Raw genomic sequence first — 22097 nt, forward strand, 5'->3', positions numbered from 1 at the left:
ATGTACATTCTAAAATACAAACATACCCTCCCAAAACAGGGTCAAACTCTCTCAGGTCCTCCAGTGAGGGCTTGACCCCCACCATCTTCTTGAACAGGGCCAGAGGGAAGGGCAGGTGTACAATGTTGTGGTTGTACAGGGCCATGCCACACAAGACACCAAACAGGAAGTAGCTCTTCTCCTCCACTCTGGGCTGGTAGTAAGGGTAGGTGACACATGAGTCAAGGCAGAGATCAAGAATAAACAAGAGCAGGCAGCATTCTTCTTAAAATAACTTTTATCTCCTTTGTTGTATTATGTTGGTGTCTGTATACTGCAATTCAGCTTTTAGCTGTGAATGTGTACAATTATAAAACCTTGGTACATCAGGGGGAGAGTTGGGAGTGATGGTGATTATAATTGGACACAATGCTATATTGATTGATACAGTGTAGACAGTGGCACTACTGTAATGGTTGAATCTCTTTTTGTTGCTATTAACCGACTAAAGTATTTTTGATTGTTTTTAGAATATTATTCCATTAGTCACCTATTTTAATTTGCTTGAGAGTGCAGTGATTTATTATACAGTAATGAAATAGTAATTCCCTAATTCTAGTTGTTACCTTGGCAGGGAACCAGACCAGTGTCTTGGTGTCGTTGTACATGAACATCTCAGACTCTGATGCCAACAGCTCTTCAAACACATGGAGGAAGAAGTCCCTTTTATTGACGAGCGACAGCTTCATGTCCTCCACAAACTGCACCTGAGGGATACAGTAAGATAGGCCACATTTAGGTTGAGGTCTAGACTCTACCACTGGCACAGACGTCAATTCAATGTCTATTCCACGTTTGTCTCACTGGAACCAACGTTGATTCAACCAGTGTGTGCCCAGTGGGTAGTGACAGTCTTAACATTAAAATGTTAAATCGAGTAGCTGAGATTTGGTTTGATTTGGCCAAAGTTAGTTGAGTTGTCACATTCAGTCTCAGGGATAATTATTTGAATGTTACTTTATTGTCCCTTTTGAACTGACAAAAGATCATTTTACCACAAGTTCTCTCTGGAAGTAGTCATGATCTGCAGCACCCAGTTGTCTGAAGGTGTCTTCGATGAGTGACGGGCGCCTTAAGGTCAACTGGAAGACTGGGGCAGGGGGAGAGTCTTGGTTGTCTCGGAACGTTCCAGAAGGATACATCACCGTCAACCGGTGGGTGAGTTTGTGAACCTCCTGCAATATATAAATATACACTAGTTCAAGTTTTTTTCATGTCACGTGCACAAGTACATTGAAATGCATTTCCTGCTTGCACTTTTACAACAACGCAGTAATCAATATCAGTAGTACTATATATATATTTTTTTACATTTATTTTAAAGTTAAGTAGAACATAAACACACGAGAAAGTAAGCTATATACAGGGTCAGCTCCAGGGTCTATTTAGAGTGATATACAGACTGGTCTTGGAAACCACTGGGTAGGCGATGGTATACTTGAAAACAAAGATTCAATAAAAGGATATAAAACAGCCAGTGGAATAATACAGTATACCTTTGTAAAAAGTGCAAAAATGTTGAAAATCGCCATCTTGGAGATCAGATTCAACACAAATGGGTAACGGCAAAAGATGACTGGTGTCACCTCTGTGTCCTAGAAGTGACACAAAAGAAAAATTAAAGTGCATCTCAATAATCTAAATGGGTTCCATCTCTTTGTCTCATTCCATCAATCTGCACTGAAAGAACTGGACAAGTGAAACCAGATTCCACCACTTTATCATTCTAACATTTTAGTAATTTACAGATGATTTGGTTATTTTATTACCTCCCTTGTTGACCAAAAACGCCAAAGATGCACATCCTCCAATAGAATAACACTATCGTTGATCTCTTCCACATAAAAGGTACTGGATGGAACTTCCTGGGTTCTTCCGGCCCTTTTGTTTGCCTTTGACATAAGATAATGTCAGCATCAAAATAGATTTGCACATGTCCCTTGCACATGAGGAAGTGAACAGTTCACAATATGAAGTATGTTAAGGCATGATCAACAATACTGACAGACGGCACCTACAGAAAATGGTCAGGAGGATTATAAAAATGATTGACACAAACACTGACTCTGTAGAGGTACTTGAGGGCTTCCAGCACGAATTTGACTCCGGGGTTGTGGGTAGCCAGAAGACCGTTCCTCAGCATGAATGACAGGGCATTCTTCCACATCAGAATGTGCTTAGTCATGATGTTTGTCTCCATTGAGGACCACCACTCTTCTATAAGATGGTACAAGAATACAAGTCCCAAATATGTAAATGATATTGCCTGTGCAGAAAACAAAAGATCTTATAATATATGGTAATGTGTCACAGTGTCCGCTATGCTTCTATTATAATACAATTCTGTAAAATTATACTGATGCTAAATTCACTGATAAAGTGACAGAGGTTATATACTTAATGTTTGTATGGCCGTGTCATTCAGATGTTCAACGATAACTATAGATAAAGCCAAGACCATCTTCATGACGCTGAGGTCCTCATGGAGAAGAGGGATTGTGGGTAGTAGCATAAAGATCTCTGGTGACTTGATGACAGCTGCTGAACTGCAAATATTGTCCACCAGTGGCTCAATATTTACCTACGTATATAGAAAATTAACAGAGAAATTAGGAGAGTAACATTTAGTTCTGTTCTAAATATATATTCATTTAACATATGGGTTTAAAGAGTGAGTTGATCTTAACTGATTTCCTAATCCAAGGTATGTTCAGTAGCTGGTCGAAAGCCTGGATAGCAGCCTCTAGGTCCACTGTCAAAGCTCCGGCTGCTTGTGGAATCTCACTGGTCAAAAGAAACAGAGAGCATAGCATTAGCAAGAACACAACATAGGCCTAACTGTACACATCATGGGTTGGAACCAAAATCATTTTCCAATTGTTTTGTTCTGAACAGAAGCATTCTTTTTTTTGTTCCATTCCTCTGTTCTGACCAGCAAAATGACGTTCTGAACCGGTTCGAACCCCCAAAAAGTAACGGTTTATATTGTTCCTTTCTTTTTTTCTTTTTTTCTACTTTTTATTGTTCCTTTCTTTTTTTCTTTTTTTCTACTTTTTATTGTAGGAACACAAATAACGTACAGATAAAGTAAAATAAAAGAACAACAAAAAAGATCTGTCAGTTACAGTGCACGTCATACCTTCATCATATCATCATATTAGTTACATTGACATCTTTTAATTAGACCTTTTCCAAGTACGAAACCCATTTTTCCCAGTATTCTTGACCTCTCTCCTGTTGAGTTCTTAAAGCAAAGGTCATACGCTCCATGTGGGGTATTTCTTTTACAATGTCTATCCATTGTGTCACTGTGGGAGGGTCTTTCTGTAGCCATTTCCCAGTGACAGCCTTTTTACTGGCTGCCAGTAGGACCTTCAAGAGGTACTTTTCTCTATTGTGTAAGTTATCGGGTATTTCACCCAAGTACAAAGAAATTAATGTTTGTTCTATTTCAAATCCCATTATTTTTCCAATGTTAGATCTTATTTCTCCCCAGTAAGTTTAGATTGCGGGGCAAGTCCAAAAGATATGAGAGTGATCCATCCTCAATAGACCACATTCTCTCCAACAAGGGTGTAGTGAGCCAGTCTGTTTTGATTTCAGTTTAGGTGTTATGAAGGAACGTATAACATTCTTCCAACAGAATTCTCTCCATGACCTTGAGTTGGTGGAGCTTTGTTGAGTCTCTAATATGTTCAACCATGTTTCATCAGTTATTTCAATGTTAAATTCCTCCTCCCATTTCTTTTTAATATAGTTTGTAGAATGTTTCTTTGAGGATTGAATACCCAAGTAGAGATTTGAAATATTTTTTTTGTTTCTCCCCAAGCTGTATGCGTTAGTGAATACTTTGATTAATTTTGGAGGTGCTCGAGGGTCAGTCACTTTTATCTCCCTTAAAAATGTCTTAAGGCTAGACAACATCCGCTGAAAAGGCAGAGCGCGAAATAAAAACAATATTTGTAAGAAATATTTAACTTTCATACATTCACAAGTGCAATACACCAAATTAAAGCTTAACTTCTTGTTAATCTACCCTTCGTGTCCGATTTCAAAAAGGCTTTACAGTGAAAGCACACCATATGATTATGTTAGGTCAGAGACTAGTCACAAAAAAACATACCGCCATTTTCCAGCCAAAGAGAGGATTCACAAAAAGCAGAAATAGAGATCAAATGAATCACTAACCTTTGATGATCTTCATCAGATGGCACTCATAGGACTTCATGTTACACAATACATGTATATTTTGTTCGCTAAAGTTCATATTTATATCCAAAAATCTCAGTTTACTATGGCGCGTTATGTTCAGTAATGTTGTGCCTCGAAAATATCCGGCGGATTTGCAGAGAGCCACATCAATTTACAGAAATACTCATCATAACCTTTGATCAAGGATACAAGTGTTATGCACAGAATTAAAGATATACTTCTCCTTAATGCAACCGCTGTGTCAGATTTCAAAAAAGTTTTACGGAAAAAGCACACCATACAATAATCTGAGTACAGCGCTCAGACACAAAAACAAGCCATACAGAAACCCGCCATGTTGTGGAGTCAGTAAAAGTCAGAAATAGCGTTATAAATATTCACTTACCTTTGATGATCTTCATCAGAATGCACTCCCAGGAATCGCAGTTCCACAATAAATGTTTGTTTTGTTCGATAAAGTCCATCATTTATGTCCAAATACCTCCCTTTGTTAGCGCGTTTAGTTCACAAATCCAAACTCACGAGGCGCGGGCAAGTCCAGGCGAAAGTTCAGACGAAAAGTCCAAAAAGTTATATTACAGTTCGTAGAAACATGTCAAACGATGTATAGAATCAATCTTCAGAATGTTTTTATCATAAATCTTCAATACTGTTTCAACCGGACAATTCTTTTGTCTTTAGAAATGCAATGGAATGCAGGTCGCTCTCACGGCCACGCGCGTGACCAGCTCATGGCCTTCTGCCAGACACCTGGCTCAAACATCTCTCATTCTCTCCCCCTTCACAGTAGAAGCCTGAAACAAGGTTCTAAAGACTGTTGACATCTAGTGGAAGCCTTAGGAAGTGCAATATGACCCCATAGACACCGTATATTAGATAGGCAATGAGTTGAAAAACTACAAACCTCAGATTTCCCACTTCCTGGTTGGATTTTTCTCAGGTTTTTGCCTGCCATGTGAGTTCTGTTATACTCACAGACATCATTCAAACAGTTTTAGAAACTTCAGAGTGTTCTCAATCCAAATCTACTAATAATGTGCATATATTAGCTTCTGGGACTGAGTAGCAGGCCGTTTACTCTGGGCACGCATTTCATCCGAACGTGAAAATGCTGCCCGCTATCCCAAACAGGTAACTTAAGAAATAGTGTCGAACTTGTAGGTATCTGTAAAAATCTTGTTTATCCAAGCCATGTTTTTTTACTTAGGTCCTGGAAGTTATCTAGGTCCCCATTCCTTATAATTGTACTGAATGATGTGATGCCTTTCTGTGTCCATTGTTTAAATCTGCTGTCCTGAGTTGCAGGGATGAAGCTGGGGTCGTATGCGGGCCAACTCAGCAGTTTGATCTCTCTGTCTAAATTATTTTGCTTAACTACCCTAAACCATGTCTTCAGAGAGAAATTAATCCACAGATTTTGTCTATTGTATATTTCTATTACCATGTCCTTATTTCCCAAAACTGACTGTATGGGTATCTCTGTCAAAGTAGTCTCCATGTCTTTCCATTTGGATTCATATTCTGAATTGCACCAACACACCAGGGGTCTCAATTGGGCTGACACATAATAATCTTTTAGGTTTGGTAAGGCCATACCCCCACTGTTTTTTGGTAATTGTAATGTTGTATATCTAATTCTTGGTCTCTTACTGTTCCAGATAAACCTTGATATCCGTTTATCCCATTCCCATAAACTGTTTCGGTGAAATTTCTATGGGCAGTGATTGGAACAAATACAGTAACCTTGGCAGGATGTTAATTTTGATTGTTTCAATTCTACTGCTAAGATCTAAGGGAAGTGAATTTCACCTGTCTCGGTCATCATATATTTTCTTGTTGATGTGATCGTAATTCATGCAATAAAGTTTGGGTGTATCTTTTGGTAGGTATACTCCAAGATATTTAATGGATGAAGAGGTCCAGGTGAAGTTATACCTACTCTTCAGCTCTTCCTGTGGGGTATAATTATATACTAGGGCTTGGGTCTTGTGTACGTTAAGCACATACCCTGAATATGTTCCAAATGTTTGTAGAACATCCATCAATCTAGGTACACTTGAGCCTGGGTCTTTAAGGAATAACAGAACGTCATCAGCATACATGCATATCTTATGTTCACTGCCTCTTATTGTTATTCCCTCTAAGGTTGGGTCCTGTCTTATTGTTATTCCCTCTAAGGTTGGGTCCTGTCTTATTGCCTGTGCTAATGGTTCGAGGTACAAGGAGAAGAGCGTGGGTGAAAGATTACAGCCTTGTCTTGCCCCTCGCTCTAATTTTATCGTTCGTGTCAAATGTCCATTTATCTTTATTCTAGCGGTCGGACATGAATACAGTGTCTTGATGCACTGTATCACTTCTTTGTTGAAACCAAATCTTTCCATAATTTGGAATAGGTAATCCCATCCCACTGAATCAAATTGTAATGATAGTTATTGGAAGGATTGGACCAAGCTGCAGCATGGAAGGCGTTCATCATATTTATTTAATCTAATTTGCATGTGATCTTCTTTGTTTTGGGGTCTTTTATTTTGAAAATGGTATTCTGTGCTTGTTGTTTCCTGAGTCTCCATGCTAGTAATTTGGTTGTCTTTGAGCCTGCTTCATAATATCGTTGTTTCAGGAACCTAAGCTTTTTCTCTACTTCTCTATAAATCTGGTCACTTTCCTGTTTTACATTTTGAATCTCTCGTAATATAAGAGGGTCTTTGTATCCTGTAATTTCAGCAGTTTCTGTGCTTTAATCTTTTTCTTGAGAGAAGATGTGGCTATGATCTTTCCTCTAATAACCGCTTTCTGTTCCTTTTTAAACCTCTGACACCTACAGTATATGTTTTACATTTAAATCAAATCAAATTTTATTTGTCACATACACATGGTTAGCAGATGTTAATGCGAGTGTAGCGAAATGCTTGTGCTTCTAGTTCCGACCGTGCAGTAATATCTAACTGTAACGTTCTTCTGGTGGTGTATGAACGGACCAAGGCGCAGCGGGTGTTGAATACATAATGAATTTATTCGACACGACGAACACTGACACGAACTATACTTGAATATTTACAAAATAACAAACAAACAACGTAGACTGACCTGAACATGCAAACTACATATAACGAAGCACGCATGAACAGGAAAGAACGAACGAGAGGAGACAGTACCGTGTGGTGCAATAAACACAGACACAGCGACAATCACCCACAAACAAACAGTGAGAACAACCTACCTTAATATGACTCTCAATCAGAGGAAACGCCAAACACCTGCCTCTAATTGAGAGCCATACCAGGCAACCCATTAACCCAACATAGAAAACACATAACATCGACTACCCACCCAAACTCACGCCCTGACCAATTAAACACATACCAAACAACAGAAAACAGGTCAGGAACGTGACACTAACAAGTAATCTAACCATTTCACAACAACTGCCTTATACACACAAGTGTAAAGGAATGAATAAGAATATGTACAGAAAAATATATGGATGAGCGATGGCCGAACGGCATAGGCAAGATGCAATAGATGGTATAGAGTACAGTATATTGTCACGCCCTGACCTTAGAGAGCCTTTTTATGTCTCTATTTGGTTTGGTCAGGATGTGATTTGGGGTGGGCATTCTATGTTTTTGTTTTCTATGATTTTGTATTTCTATGTTTTGGCCGGGTATGGTTCTCAATCAGGGACAGCTGTCTATTGTTGTCTCTGATTGGGAACTGTCACGTTCCTGACCGGTTTTCTGTTATTTTGTATGTGTTTGACAGTCAGGGCGTGAGTTTGGGTGGGTAGTCTATGTTATTGTCAGGTTTTGGCCAGGACTGTTCTGGTTTTGGTCACTAGATGTCCCCATTGCACCTTTTTTGAACCTTTTGTTGTTTCCTTGCTCTAATTATTGTTTGCACCTGTATGTCATTCCCTTGTTAGTATTTAAACCCTGTGTGTTCCTCAGTTCTTTGCTCAGTGTTTGTATGTTAGCACCCAGCCCCAGCCCAAGCCTTGTTGTGAACATATATTTTCTCTTGTTGGATTTTCCAGAGGTTCTCTGGTTTTGTTCTTGTGTTTTTTGGATTAGTCTTTTGATGTTTGTTTTTTCCCTTGCTGTTCTTACCACTTTGTGGATTTTCTTTGTATTTTGGAAGATATCCATTTTTTGCCTTTTGGCTTTATTTTGGACATTGTGGATATATATTCTTTGCCTGAAGATCTTGTTCTTTTATTAAACCACCATCTTTAGTACTGCTGTGTCTGCCTCATCTTCTGGGTTCTGCTGATTATTAGTGACTGTTTCTCGCACAGGGTCCTGACAGAAACACTGAGCCATTAATATGAACCCAGAGGCAGCCAGTACCCAGGACTTTTTTCCCATGCTGTCCCACCACGAGGGGACTGTCCAACGTCACGAAGCTGCTCTGGTTCAGCAAGAGGCCTTAATGGCTGGACATTCTCAACTTCTGTCGGAGATGATGACTTCCATAAAGCAGATTTCTGATCAACTTTCCCCTGCAACCGCTTCTGCTCCAGTTCATCAGATTCTAGTGCCCGTGGCAGTTAACCCCCTGGCTGAACCTCGTCTGCCGCCTCCCCAACGGTTCTCAGGTGATCCGAGTGTTTGTAAGGGGCTTTTCACCCAATGTTCTCTCTCCTTCGAGCTGCAACCCTCGTCCTTTCCCACCGACCGGTCCAAGATAGCATATATCATCACCCTGCTGTCGGAAAAAGCCCTAGCCTGGGCTACTGCTGTGTGGGATGCCCAAAGTCCTTGCTGTGCCAGCTACTCTACCTTTGCTGAAGAATTCAAGCGAGTGTTTCAAGGTCCTACCAGCGGTCCTGACTCAGCCAAACAGCTCCTGACTCTCCGCCAAGGTCGGCGCAGCGTGACGGACTATGCCATCCAGTTCCGCACGGTGGCAGCAGCGAGTGGCTGGAACGACGAGGCGCTCACAGTGTGCTTTTTGAAGGGTCTTTCCGACACCATCCAAGATGAACTGGCCACTCGGGAACCACCGGACAACCTCGAGACCCTGATCAAGTTGGCTTCACGCATAGACCAGCGTCTGAGAGAGAGAGAGCTCAACCGTAGATCTCTCACCCTAGCTCCTTTCGGTTCCAGCTCCGAGTCTCCACCTTTATCCTCGCTGACTCCACGGAACCCATGCAGGTTGGACGCATCTCCCAGGCTGAGAGAGACCGCCGGATGAGGGAGCGATGCTGTCTATATTGCGGCAAACCGGGCCATTTCCTCTCCACGTGTCCCGGGCTCCAGGGAAAACGCACTCTCCCGTGCAGGCCTGGGAGGACTGTAACGGGAAACATAACCTCCTCCCATCCGTCCAACTCCCGCCTGCTCATTCCAGTTACCCTTTCCTGGGACAACCACGAGCTTCCCCTTCAAGCCTTGGTAGACTCTGGAGCCGCAGGTAACTTCATGGATGGTGTCTGGGCGAAGGAGAATGGCGTTCCCTCTGAACCTCTAAGTGACCCCATAAGGGTTACTACGCTGGATGGAAGCCCTTTGGGATCTGGACTTGTCACTCGTGTCACTACCCCCTTGCGACTTTCAGTTTCCCAACACCAGGAAGTGATGAACTTTCATCTGACCTCGTGTTCCGAGTTCCCTCTCGTCCTTGGATACCCCTGGCTTCACAGCCATAACCCTCACATCGACTGGTCTGTGGGCACTATCAAGCAGTGGGGTCCTACGTGCCAAGCCACTTGTATCTTCCCAAGTTCCCCGAGTTCCCCTCCTGAGTCTCTAGAATCCATCGACCTGTCCCGAGTTCCCGAGTGTTACCATGACCTCAAACCGGTATTTAGCAAACAGAGGGCCACCAAACTACCACCCCATAGACCTTACGATTGCCCCATCGACCTGTTTCCGGGCACCTGCCCCCCCAGGGGTCGGATCTTTTCCCTATCTCCTCCCGAACGAGCGGCTATGGATACCTACATCAAGGACGCTCTGGCAGCAGGCCTCATGCGTCCATCCACCTCGCCGGCGGGAGCAGGGTTTTTCTTTGTGGCTAAAAAAGACGGGGGATTACGTCCTTGCATCGACTACCGGGGACTTAATGCCATAACCGTCCGTAACCGCTACCCGCTACCCCTTATGGCCACAGCCTTTGAGCTGCTCCAGGAAGCAGTGGTCTTCACTAAGCTTGACCTGCGGAACGCATACCATCTTGTGCGGATCAAACCCGGTGACGAGTGGAAGACCGCTTTCAACACGCCTACTGGTCACTACGAATACTTGGTGATGCCCTTCGGCCTGACCAACGCCCCGGCTGTGTTCCAAGCGCTCATAAACGATGTGCTTAGGGATATGCTTAACATTTTCGTGTTTGTTTACTTGGATGACATCCTCATCTTTTCGAGCTCCCTTCAAGAACACACTAAGCATGTCAGACAAGTGCTCAAACGCCTCCTAGACAGCCATTTGTACGTTAAGCCGGAAAAGTGTGAATTCCATTCCTCTCGAGTACAATTCCTGGGATTTGTAGTGGAACCCGGTCGAGTCCAGATGGACCCCAAGAAGGTAGGGGCGGTAGCGGATTGGCCCACCCCCAAGTCCGTTAAGGAAGTTCAGCGTTTCCTGGGCTTCACTAACTTCTACCGCAAGTTCATCAAGAACTTCAGCTCGGTGGCAGCCCCTCTCTCAGCTTTAACCAAGGGTGGCAACACAAGGTTTCTGTGGGGAAGAGAAGCTGAGACGGCCTTCCAAGGACTCAAGCAGCGCATCCTCTCTGCTCCCATCCTGACACTACCGACGGCGGATGAACCTTTTGTGGTGGAGGTAGACGCATCAGAGGTTGGTGTTGGAGCTGTCCTGTCTCAGAGGGGTGAAGACAAGAGGCTTCATCCTTGCGCCTTCTTCTCTCACCGGCTTACCCCGGCCGAGAGGAATTACGATGTGGGGGATCGTGAACTCCTAGCGGTTAAGATGGCATTGAAGGAATGGAGACACTGGCTCGAGGGGGCTTCTCAACCGTTTCAAGTGCTTACGGACCACAAAAATCTGGAGTATATCCAGCAGGCGAAGCGGTTGAACTCCAGACAAGCTCGATGGTCTCTTTTCTTCAGCCGATTCCAGTTTATCCTCACCTATAGACCCGGGTCGAAGAATCTCAAACCGGATGCCTTGTCACGAGTCTACTCTCCTGCCATTCGAGAAGATACTGACATGACTGTTCTTCCTGCCGCTAAGATCGTGGCTCCAATCTCGTGGCAAGTTGAGGATACCGTGAGACAAGCTCAAGCCATCGAACCGGGTCCTAAAGGAGGTCCTGCCAATCGGTTGTTTGTTCCCAAGGCAGCAAGATCCCAAGTCCTTCTGTGGGGGCACTCCTCTCGCCTCACCTGTCACCCGGGCGTAGGTCGCACCTTGGAGTTCATTCAGCGTAAGTTTTGGTGGCCCACCATAAAAGAAGACGTTGCCACTTTCGTCAAGGCCTGTTCCGTGTGCTGCCAGGGCAAATCTTCTCACCTCCGCCCTCAAGGACTCCTTCATCCTTTATCTATTCCCCACCGACCCTGGTCCCATATCTCGTTGGACTTTATTACTGGCCTTCCTCCGTCCCATGGTAATACTACTATCCTAGTCATCATCGACAGGTTTTCTAAGGCGGCCAGGTTTGTACCCTTGACCAAATTACCTTCTGCCAAGGAAACAGCTGAGTTGGTGATTAACCATGTGTTCCGAGTCTTTGGCATCCCGCAAGATATGGTTTCCGACAGAGGTCCCCAGTTCGCCTCAAGGTTTTGGAAGGCCTTCTGCCAACTCATAGGGGCCACGGCCAGTTTATCTTCAGGGTACCATCCGGAGTCCAACGGCCAAAATGAGAGGATGAATCAGGAGCTGGAAACCACCCTCAGATGTATGGTTTCCAACAACCCGTCCACATGGTCATCCTTCATTGTTTGGGCCGAGTACGCGCACAACACCTTGTGCTCCTCCTCCACTGGTATATCCCCACACGAGTGTCAGTTTGGCTATGCTCCTCTATTGTTCCCGGACCAGGAGGCAGAAGTCAGAGTGCCTTCAGCCTCGAGGTTCATCAAACGCTGTCGGCTTACGTGGAAGAAGGCCCGTCTTAATCTTCTGCGTTCCTCACAGCAGTACCAACGACAAGCCAACAGACGTCGCCGTCCCGGTCCTACCCTGTACCCCGGCCAGAGAGTATGGCTCTCAACGAAAAACTTACCGCTACGGGTGGAGTCTCGCAAGCTGTCCCAGAGATTCATCGGTCCCTTTAAGATTGCCAGGAGAGTCAATCCAGTTACTTTTCGCCTGCACTTACCCAGATCCCTTAAGATCAATCCCACATTTCACATTTCTTTATTAAAACCTGTTGTTTTTTCTTCCCTTATCCCGGCAGGCAGACCTCCCCCTCCGCCCCGTATCATCGGAGGCCAGTCGGCTTATACCGTCCACCGGATACTGGACTCCCGCCGGGTGCAGCGGTCCTGGCAGTATCTGGTGGACTGGGAAGGCTACGGTCCCGAGGAGCGCTCCTGGGTTCCTGCCAAGGACATACTGGACCCTGACCTCATTCGTCAGTTCAGGGCCCTCCACCCTGAGAAGGCTGGTAGGAACGTCAGGAGCCGTTCCTAGGAGGGGGATTCTGTCAGGTTTTGGCCAGGACTGTTCTGGTTTTGGTCACTAGATGTCCCCATTGCACCTTTTTTGAACCTTTTGTTGTTTCCTTGCTCTAATTATTGTTTGCACCTGTATGTCATTCCCTTGTTAGTATTTAAACCCTGTGTGTTCCTCAGTTCTTTGCTCAGTGTTTGTATGTTAGCACCCAGCCCCAGCTCAAGCCTTGTTGTGAACATATATTTTCTCTTGTTGGATTTTCCAGAGGTTCTCTGGTTTTGTTCTTGTGTTTTTTGGATTAGTCTTTTGATGTTTGTTTTTTCCCTTGCTGTTCTTACCACTTTGTGGATTTTCTTTGTATTTTGGAAGATATCCATTTTTGCCTTTTGGATTTATTTTGGACATTGTGGATATATATTCTTTGCCTGAAGATCTTGTTCTTTTATTAAACCACCATCTTTAGTACTGCTGTGTCTGCCTCATCTTCTGGGTTCTGCTGATTATTAGTGACTGTTTCTCGCACCGGGTCCTGACAGTCATGTGTTTCTATGTTTGTTAAAGGGTGACCTGATATGGTTCTCAATTAGAGGCAGGTGGTTTTCATTTCCTCTGATTGAGAGCCATATTAAGGTAGGTGTTTTCACATTGATTGTTGTGGGTGGTTGTCTCCTGTGTCTGTGTATGTTGCGCCACACGGGACTGTTTCGGTTTGTTTGTTTGTTCGTTCGTTCGTTTTGTGTAGTCTGTTTTTCCTGTTCCTGCGTTCTTCGTTACATGTAAGTTCTTACGTTCAGGTCAGTCTACATTCGTTTTGTTATTTTGTTTAGTATCAAGTATAGTTCGTTTTTTGTCTTGTTTAATAAATATAATGTCAAACTACCACGCTGCATATTGGTCATCTGATCCGTCTCGCCTCTCCTCGTCCGAGGAGGAGCTAGAGATCCGTTACAGGAACCATACTTAGGTAGCCCTTTTCCCTCCTTTCAGTGTGGGAAGTTAACTTAGTTTGTGGCACATAGCCCGTAAGCTTCACGGTTGTTTTGTATTGTTTATTGTTTTTGTCGGCGTCATTTCTAAATAATAGGAATATGTACGCTCACCAAGCTGCGCTTTGGTCTACTTCATTCGATGTTCCTGACATATATACATATGAGATTGTAAGGGGTGCGTACTGGCGGCAGAGAAGTCAGACACAGGAGAGCAAAAACTGTGTTTCCAACGGCGCAGTTTAATAACAAAAACCCACCGGAAAACAGAACAATCAATAAATGGGTACATAACCCGACGCACACCAGGACAGACGTGCACAAGCACTTACAAATAAACAATTACCGACAAGGACATGAGGGGGGGACAGAGGGTTAAATACACAACATGTAATTGATGGAATTGGAACAAGGTGTGATGGAAGACAAGACAAAACCAATGGAAAATGAAAAGTGGATCAGCGATGACTAGAAGGTCGGTGACTTCGACCGCCGAACGCCGCCCGAACAAGGAGAGGGTCCAACTTCGGAGGAAGTCGTGACAGAGATGAGTAATGTAGGGTATGTAAACATTATATAAAGTGGCATTGTTTAAAGTGGCTAGTGATACATTTATTACATCCAATTTTTTATTATTAAAGTGGCTAGAGATGAGTCAGTTTGTTGGCAGCAGCCACTCAATGTTAGTGGTGGCTGTTTAACAGTCTGATGGCCTTGAGAGAAGCTGTTTTTTAGTCTCTCGGTCCCAGCTTTGATGCACCTGTACTGACCTTGCCTTTTGGATGATAGCGGGGTGAACAGGCAGTGGCTCGGGTGGTTGTTGTCCTTGATGATCTTTTTGGACTTCCTGTGACATCGGGTGGTGTAAGTGTCCTGGAGGGCAGGTAGTTTGCCCCCGGTGATGCGTTGTGCAGACCTCACTACCCTCTGGAGAGCCTTATGGTTGTGGGCGGAGCAGTTGCCGTACCAGGCGGTGATAGAGCCCGACAGGATGCTCTCGATTGTTCATCTGTAAAAGTTTGTGAGTGCTTTTGGTGACAAGCCGAATTTCTTCAGCCTCCTGAGGTTGAAGAGGCGCTACTGCGCCTTCTTCACCACGCTGTCTGTGTGGGTGGACCAATTCAGGTTGTCCGTGATGTGTACGCCGAGGAACTTAAAACTTTCCACCTTCTCCACTACTGTCCCGTCGATGTGGATAGGGGGCTGCTCCCTCTTCTGTTTCCTGAAATCCACGATCATCTGCTTTGTTTGGTTGACATTGAGTGTGAAGTAATTTTCCTGACACCACACTACGATGTCCCTCACCTCCTCCCTGTAGGCGGTCTCGTCGTTGTTGGTAATCAAGCCTACCACTGTAGTGTCGTCTGCAAACTTGATGATTGAGTTGGAGGTGTGCATGGCCACGCAGTCATGGGTAAACAGGGAGTACAGGAGAGGGCTGAGAACACACACTTGTGGGGCCCCAGTGTTGAGGATCAGCGGGGTGGAGATGTTGTTTCCTACCCTCACCACCTGGGGGAGACCTGTCAGGAAGTCCACGACCCTGTCACGTTTCTGACCTGTTTTCTGTTGTTTGGTTGTGTTTATTGGTCAGGGCGTGAGTTTTGGGTGGGCAGTCTATGTTTTCTGTTTCTATGTTGGTTTTTGGGTTGCTTGGTATGGCTCTCAATTAGAGGCAGGTGTTTGACGTTTCCTCTAATTGAGAGTCATATTAAGGTAGGTTGTTCTCACTGTTTGTTTGTGGGTGATTGTCTTCCGTGTCTGTGTCTGCGCACCACACGGGACTGTTTTCGGTTTGTTTTGTACATCGTTCTTTTGTGTAGTCTATTTTCCCTGTTCATGCGTTCTTCGTGTTTTATGTAAGTTCCATGTCCAGGTCTGTCTACTCCGTTTTGTTATTTTGTATTTCTAAAGTGTTGTCGTGTTTTTTCCGTTTTGTCTAATAAATCATTATGTATCCACAACCCACTGCACGTTGGTCAAATCCCTGCTACTCCTCTTCGGATGAGGAGAAGGAGGAAGCCCGTTACAGACCCAGTTGCACAGGGCGGGGTCGAGACCCAGGGTCTCGAGCTTAATGACGAGTTTGTAGGGTACTATGGTGTTAAATGCTGAGCTGTAGACGATGAACAGCATTCTTACATAGGTATTCCTCTTGTCCAGATGGGTTAGGGCAGTGTTTAGTTTGCCTGGGTGCAAGACATCGTGGTCCGCGATGGGGTTGGTTTTCTTTTTGTAGTCCGTGATTGACTGTAGACCCTGCCACATACCTCTCGTGTCTGAGCCGTTGAATTGCGACTCTACTTTGTCTTTATACTGACGCATAGCTTGTTTGATTGCCTCGACATTAAATTACTTCACCAACGGATAGAGCAGCTTGCTATGGCGCGGACAAGCTATGTAGATGCATTGGACAGACAAGTGTAGTGCAGGGTGCCACATGCAACTGAAATTTTGCGGGCGAGGAGAGTGCTGGGCATCTTGTTGACATGCATAATCTGAATTAGGGCCACAGAATTATACCTATGGAGGAGCGGCTTCTATTGAAGGAACTTTGAATGTCTTTGAACTTCAGAGAGTTGCCTTGTGCTAGCCCTTGATCATAACTCTGTTCCATTACATTTCACATAATGTCGCCTAATTTGAGAGCTAGACCAGAGCTAGCTAACAAGCTAGCTAGCTAACAAGCTTGTGTGTGCAGAGCGGCACCAGAATTGAAATAAAAAAACATATTTTTGTAGTTAATAAATCCAGTGTGAAACGTGATAACTATAGTATCCTTAACTAGCATTGAAAAAGTTAATCCATTGTTTTCTAATTAAAAATCTCTCTCCCTAATTTCTGAATCACGCCTGTAACGTCAGTATGCATGCTTCGGAGGGAGGGGTAGGGCCAGGTAGCCCACACACACACACACACACACACACACACACACACACACACACACACACACACACACACACACACACAAAGATTTTCAGCTGGCAGGCAGGCAGACACTGGAATAAGTGTCTGAGTGACAGTGAGGTCTTTGCATTCCCTTACAAAAAAAGATTGCAGTTTTGAAACTACAGTAAAAGTGCAGTAGCTGTAGTTGACTGTGGTTTTTTGGACGCAGTGATTGTAGAGTAACTGCAGTTTACAGCAGTTATACTTCACTGTAACTGCAGTTACACTGCGAAGTTACAAAAAAACAGTGTTGTTTTGGATGCAGTATTTGCAGCATACTGCAGTTATACTGCATTTACATTACATTTAAGTCATTTAGCAGACGCTCTTATCCAGAGCGACTTACAAATTGGTGCATTCACCTTATGACATCCAGTGGAACAGCCACTTTACAATAGTGCATCTAAATCTTTTGGGGGGGGGGGGGGGGGGGCAGAAGGATTGCTTTATCCTATCCTAGGTATTCCTTGAAGAGGTGGGGTTTCAGGTGTCTCCGGAAGGTGGTGATTGACTCCGCTGTCCTGGCGTCGTGAGGGAGTTTGTTCCACCATTGGGGTGCCAGAGCAGCGAACAGTTTTGACTGGGCTGAGCGGGAACTGTACTTCCTCAGTGGTAGGGAGGCGAGCAGGCCAGAGGTGGATGAACGCAGTGCCCTTGTTTGGGTGTAGGGCCTGATCAGAGCCTGAAGGTACTGAGGTGCCGTTCCCCTCACACTGCATTATAATTATAGTTATACTACAGTGTACTGCAGTTATACTGCATTATAATTATAGTTATTCTACAGTGTACTGCAGTTATACTGCATTATAATTATAGTAATACTACAGTGTACTGCAGTTATACTGCATTATAATTATAGTTATACTACAGTGTACTGCAGTTATACTGCATTATAATTATAGTTATACTACAGTGTACTGCAGTTATACTGCATTATAATTATAGTTATACTACAGTGTACTGCAGTTATACTGCATTATAATTATAGTTATACTACAGTGTACTGCAGTTATACTGCATTATAATTATAGTTATACTACAGTGTACTGCAGTTATACTCCATTCTAATTATAGTTATACTACAGTGTACTGCTGTTATACTGCACTCTGACTTCAATCTTTTTTCATAAGAGATATGCTCTTTGTAGCGTTTTTCCCCCATGCTTTTAAAATGAACGGTTCTGTTCTGGAACAGTATAGATCACTTTTGTTCTCAGTTCTAGTTCTGTCGTCGAAAACAACAAAAATTCTGTTCTGTTCCCTAAACTAGTTCCAACCGCTGGTTAGGGCTGTAACAGTACACCTTTTCATACTGAACCGTTCGGTACGGGACCTCGGTTCAGTCCTCACTGTGAACCCGAATTATAACAATAAAAAGATAACACTAGGCCTATAGGCTATGCAGTGTTGCATGCCATTACCTCGCCCTTACAAAAAAATATTGCAGTCAGAGTGCAGTATAACTGCAGTATGCTGCAAATACTGCATCCAAAATAACCCCGCTATGACAAGCTAGACGTTAGTCTACTAGATAAATGGCTGGCTATCTTAGCCAACTAGCTTCTCACGGTTTGATGCAATCAAGACAGATACTACATACGTAATCATATTGGATGATAAATAACCTAGCTATGACAAGCTAGAAGCTAGTCTACTAGCGCAAGTTGACTCGGTTGGTTGCTGCCTCTCCCTGCCTCCTCCTTTCTCTCCTTTCACTTACTCGCAGAACACACACCGCAAGGCCCTACCTCCGCCTGCTCTCCCTCGTAAGGCCGCTCCGTCGCCTACTCTCCCTCGCACTGTATCAGCTCTGGTTAATAAAATAGCTTACAAATGGACTTTTCTGCTGTTTCCCTCACTCAGGTCTGACAACGTCTATATGGAACTAGTCGTCTTTGGGTCCGTTTGGAACAGGTCTCTATATTGAAAAATGTATTTATGCATATTTCTCCAGGTGGGAAAGCTCCAGGTCCATTTCGTAACGGGTCCAACTTTTTAGACCTCTACTTGAGACCCAACATAACAAGCTCTGTCAGAACAGAATGAAACTGGACTTTGGCAACAAATAGAATGATTTTTAATTTAGTGTATTTTGCAAAATAAACAAAAATGTCATTTTCGCTGTCCCTTAACCGAAACTGAACTGTGACCCCAAAACCACAATGCATACCGAACTGTGGGTTTGGTGAACCATTACACCCATACCGTTTTCATTTCGAACTATCCAAACCTTCCATTTTAAAATAGCTTACCTGGCTTTGGTGAAACTGGCCACAAGACTTACTTGAACTTGTTGAGAACATCAAGGATATTTCTCTGTTGGAACAAATGTGGACATATTTGATGCTTCAGTACAATTATACTATAAGAAATACAACTGAAGGGTGCAGTGACATACCCGATGGGTTGGACATAACTCTTCTCATCTATTATCTTTTTAAAAAGTATTATCAACTGGAAATCAGCCAATCCTCCGTCGTTCACGCAATTATAAAAAATTGAAAGCGCATGGGCGACGGAGAGAAACAAAATGGTGCAGTTTGATAAGGGCGCTGGAGATAGGGGTGGGGGCTAGCGGGTCTGGGCAGGTGTGATGTACTGAGGTTTGTATGATGTAATCGTTTGCATGAGTATGTTTTGTATAGATTCTAAAATCTTAAATAAAATCGTTTAAAAAAATAAATACTAAAATCAAACCGAACAATATGTTTATTTATTTCATTTTGAGTTAGCTAGAAAATAACTAAAAACGAACAAAAACCTTTGCGCCTCTGTATTTCCTTGCTCCATCGTCAGCCATTTTTGCAGCTTGGCTTCATCTAACCTCCCGATTGGCTGTTCTCTTTCAGAACTCTACAAAGGCAGATAAAGCAATATAATAAAGTTGAATATCTCAAACATGAATTAGCTGCTTGAGACATTTAGAATGTTCCAGTATCCCTTTTACTGAGGTATAAAAGGTCAGAAACATCACCTCAGCGGTGTAAATGAAGTTTGAATTCCATCCCACTGATATCTTCATGTCTGGTAAAAAAAGAAAATAAGAGGTTGTAGGGACATCAAGTCTCGTTATGTATGTGTTCTAATTCAGTCACCCAAACACTACAGAGTCAGTATGTAGCTGCATAATAGAATTGAATAGAATCAAATACAAAATAGAATAGAAGACAATAAAATAGACATTGTATCTGGTACCGTTGTGTATGACTGTCCCTGCCCCACCAGAAGCCCTTTTTAGCAGCACTGAGGTGGGTCGCAAGCAGCCCTCTGTGTTGCCAGTCCCTAGCTGACCTTTGACCCCACTGCCAAAGGCCCAGAGTTGCCCTGAGGACCCCAGCACCAGGGTGTGATGGCTGGCAGAGTTACAGTAAGACAAAAACACAGTCAGACTGAGAATGTTCAAGGTTGGTTTCCTATCTGTTTATTATATGTGTGTATAAGTAGCATTATGCTGTTGGTCATTACCTGCCACATGCTATCTGTGAGACCAGTCCATCCATACCCTCTACCAGTTTGGGTAGGAGTTCGTTAGCTGATGTGTTGTGCCCAAGCTGGCCTCGGCTTCCCTCCCCAAAGGTGAACACCTGTCCACCCTAAAGACCACAAAGAACCAGAACCAGTTGTTACATGTCAAGGTCCAGAGTTGTTCCTGGTCTAGTCCGGTCAGTGCCCTAATCACTTCTTAAAGAGACAGTATAATAGTATTGAAGGGTCGACCTTTACTCTGGTAGCCCTGAGGCTAGATCAGTACTAAAAGCAATAATCAGGACATATTCTGTATAACCTGTGATTTTCTATTCTGTAATAAACTGTAACTTCTCATTTAGTATGATAACAACTTGTATGGTTCATTGTGTAGCCAATCTCTTCCAGACACCCATCAGACGCTTGATCGTTTGTTTTTCACCTCTATTCAAGGTCATTTTATATAACTGGCTTTATTTACTAATATGTGATGAATTGTATCTTCCAGAGGTTGCTGACTTTGTGTGCAGAACTATCTCCCAGTAGGCCCACTGTTTAGGACATTAAATACTTTTTATGAACTTAATGAACTGCTGTCGGATTTGTCTCCTTTCACACCAACTTCTCCCTTGGAGCCTTCAGTAAAAAGACAGGAATAGTATGATACCTTGGTGAGAACAGCAGTGTCCCTCTCCACAGTAATAGTATGATACCTTGGTGAGAACAGCAGTGTCCCTCTCCACAGTAATAGTATGATACCTTGGTGAGAACAGCAGTGTCCCTCTCCACAGTAATAGTATGATACCTTGGTGAGAACAGCAGTGTCCCTCTACACAGTAATAGTATGATACCTTGGTGAGAACAGCAGAATGTGCCTCTCCACAGCTGATGAAGGAAACCCCCAAGACTCTGAGAGCAGGCACAGCACAGATGTTGAACCGGCCTGGCAGCGGGAACAAGCATCATACAAGCATCATGCAATGTTCCCACTCATTATAATACATCTGTAAAATGACTTAGTGGTTATAACAAAGGAATCCAAGTTCAAATGAACTTTTTATACAAGTAGCGTACGAAGAGAGGTAGAGTGCCGTAGTACCTTTCTCATCCACACGGTTGAGTCCCAGCTGCCCAGCCCTGTTCGCCCCACAGCAGTAAACCAGGCCTGGGAGGGTGAGGGCCAGAGTGTGGGTTCCTCCGGCTGCTACCTGGGTCACTGGGACTCCAGTGAGGGAGCGCACCAGGGCAGGAATGGGCTGCAGAGGGACTCCCTTCCCCAGGCCCAGCTGTCCATGACTGTTCAGACCCCATGAGAACACCTGTCCTCCTGTAGAAGACAAAGAAATTACATATTACATTACAATTACATAACAACAATTCCAGAGTTACATTCTTTCCTAATAAATATCCTCTCACTGTCCTTTTGATGTTCACGCTTAGAAAAAATAGTTCCAAAAGGGTTCTTCAGCTGTCCTCACAGGATAACCCTTTTAGGTTCCAGGTAGAACCCTTTTTTGCTCCAGGTAGAACCCTTTTGGTTTTCATGTAGAACCCTCTGAAAAAAGGGTTCTACATGGAACCCAAAAGGGTTCTACCTGGAACCAAAGAGGGTTCTCCAAAGGGTTCTCATATGGGGACTGTGAATAACCCTTTTAGGTTTAAGACAGCACCTTTTTTCTAAGTGTAGTCTAACTGATGCATGTGGTTATCATAGTTTAGATGGAATGTAGTCTGTGTGAGTAGGGCTACGTCAAAAGGTACAGTATGTTATACCTTCAGTCAGGGCCAAAGAATGGGAATTTCCACAAGCAACCTGTATCACTGTTATCGGCAAGGGCGAAGGTATTGGAACTGGTCT

The 22097-nt window shown here is 43.7% G+C and overlaps 1 protein-coding gene across 1 annotated transcript in view; it reads right to left on the minus strand.

Annotated features, from left to right (window-relative positions):
- Positions 1-22097, minus strand: part of LOC129856092 (probable E3 ubiquitin-protein ligase HERC3) — a 42865-nt gene that overhangs the window by 2457 nt on the left and 18311 nt on the right. The window contains 17 exon segments of the mRNA XM_055924213.1: positions 27-193; positions 606-746; positions 1035-1214; positions 1536-1634; positions 1809-1931; positions 2105-2256; positions 2437-2620; positions 2727-2823; positions 19027-19055; positions 19057-19090; positions 19536-19627; positions 19749-19798; positions 19970-20127; positions 20240-20367; positions 21091-21182; positions 21339-21566; positions 22013-22095. Coding sequence (XP_055780188.1) covers positions 27-193; positions 606-746; positions 1035-1214; positions 1536-1634; positions 1809-1931; positions 2105-2256; positions 2437-2620; positions 2727-2823; positions 19027-19055; positions 19057-19090; positions 19536-19627; positions 19749-19798; positions 19970-20127; positions 20240-20367; positions 21091-21182; positions 21339-21566; positions 22013-22095 — 2037 coding nt within the window.

Source organism: Salvelinus fontinalis, chromosome 5, assembly GCF_029448725.1.
Source record: "Salvelinus fontinalis isolate EN_2023a chromosome 5, ASM2944872v1, whole genome shotgun sequence".
Classification (NCBI taxonomy): Eukaryota; Metazoa; Chordata; class Actinopteri; order Salmoniformes; family Salmonidae; genus Salvelinus; species Salvelinus fontinalis.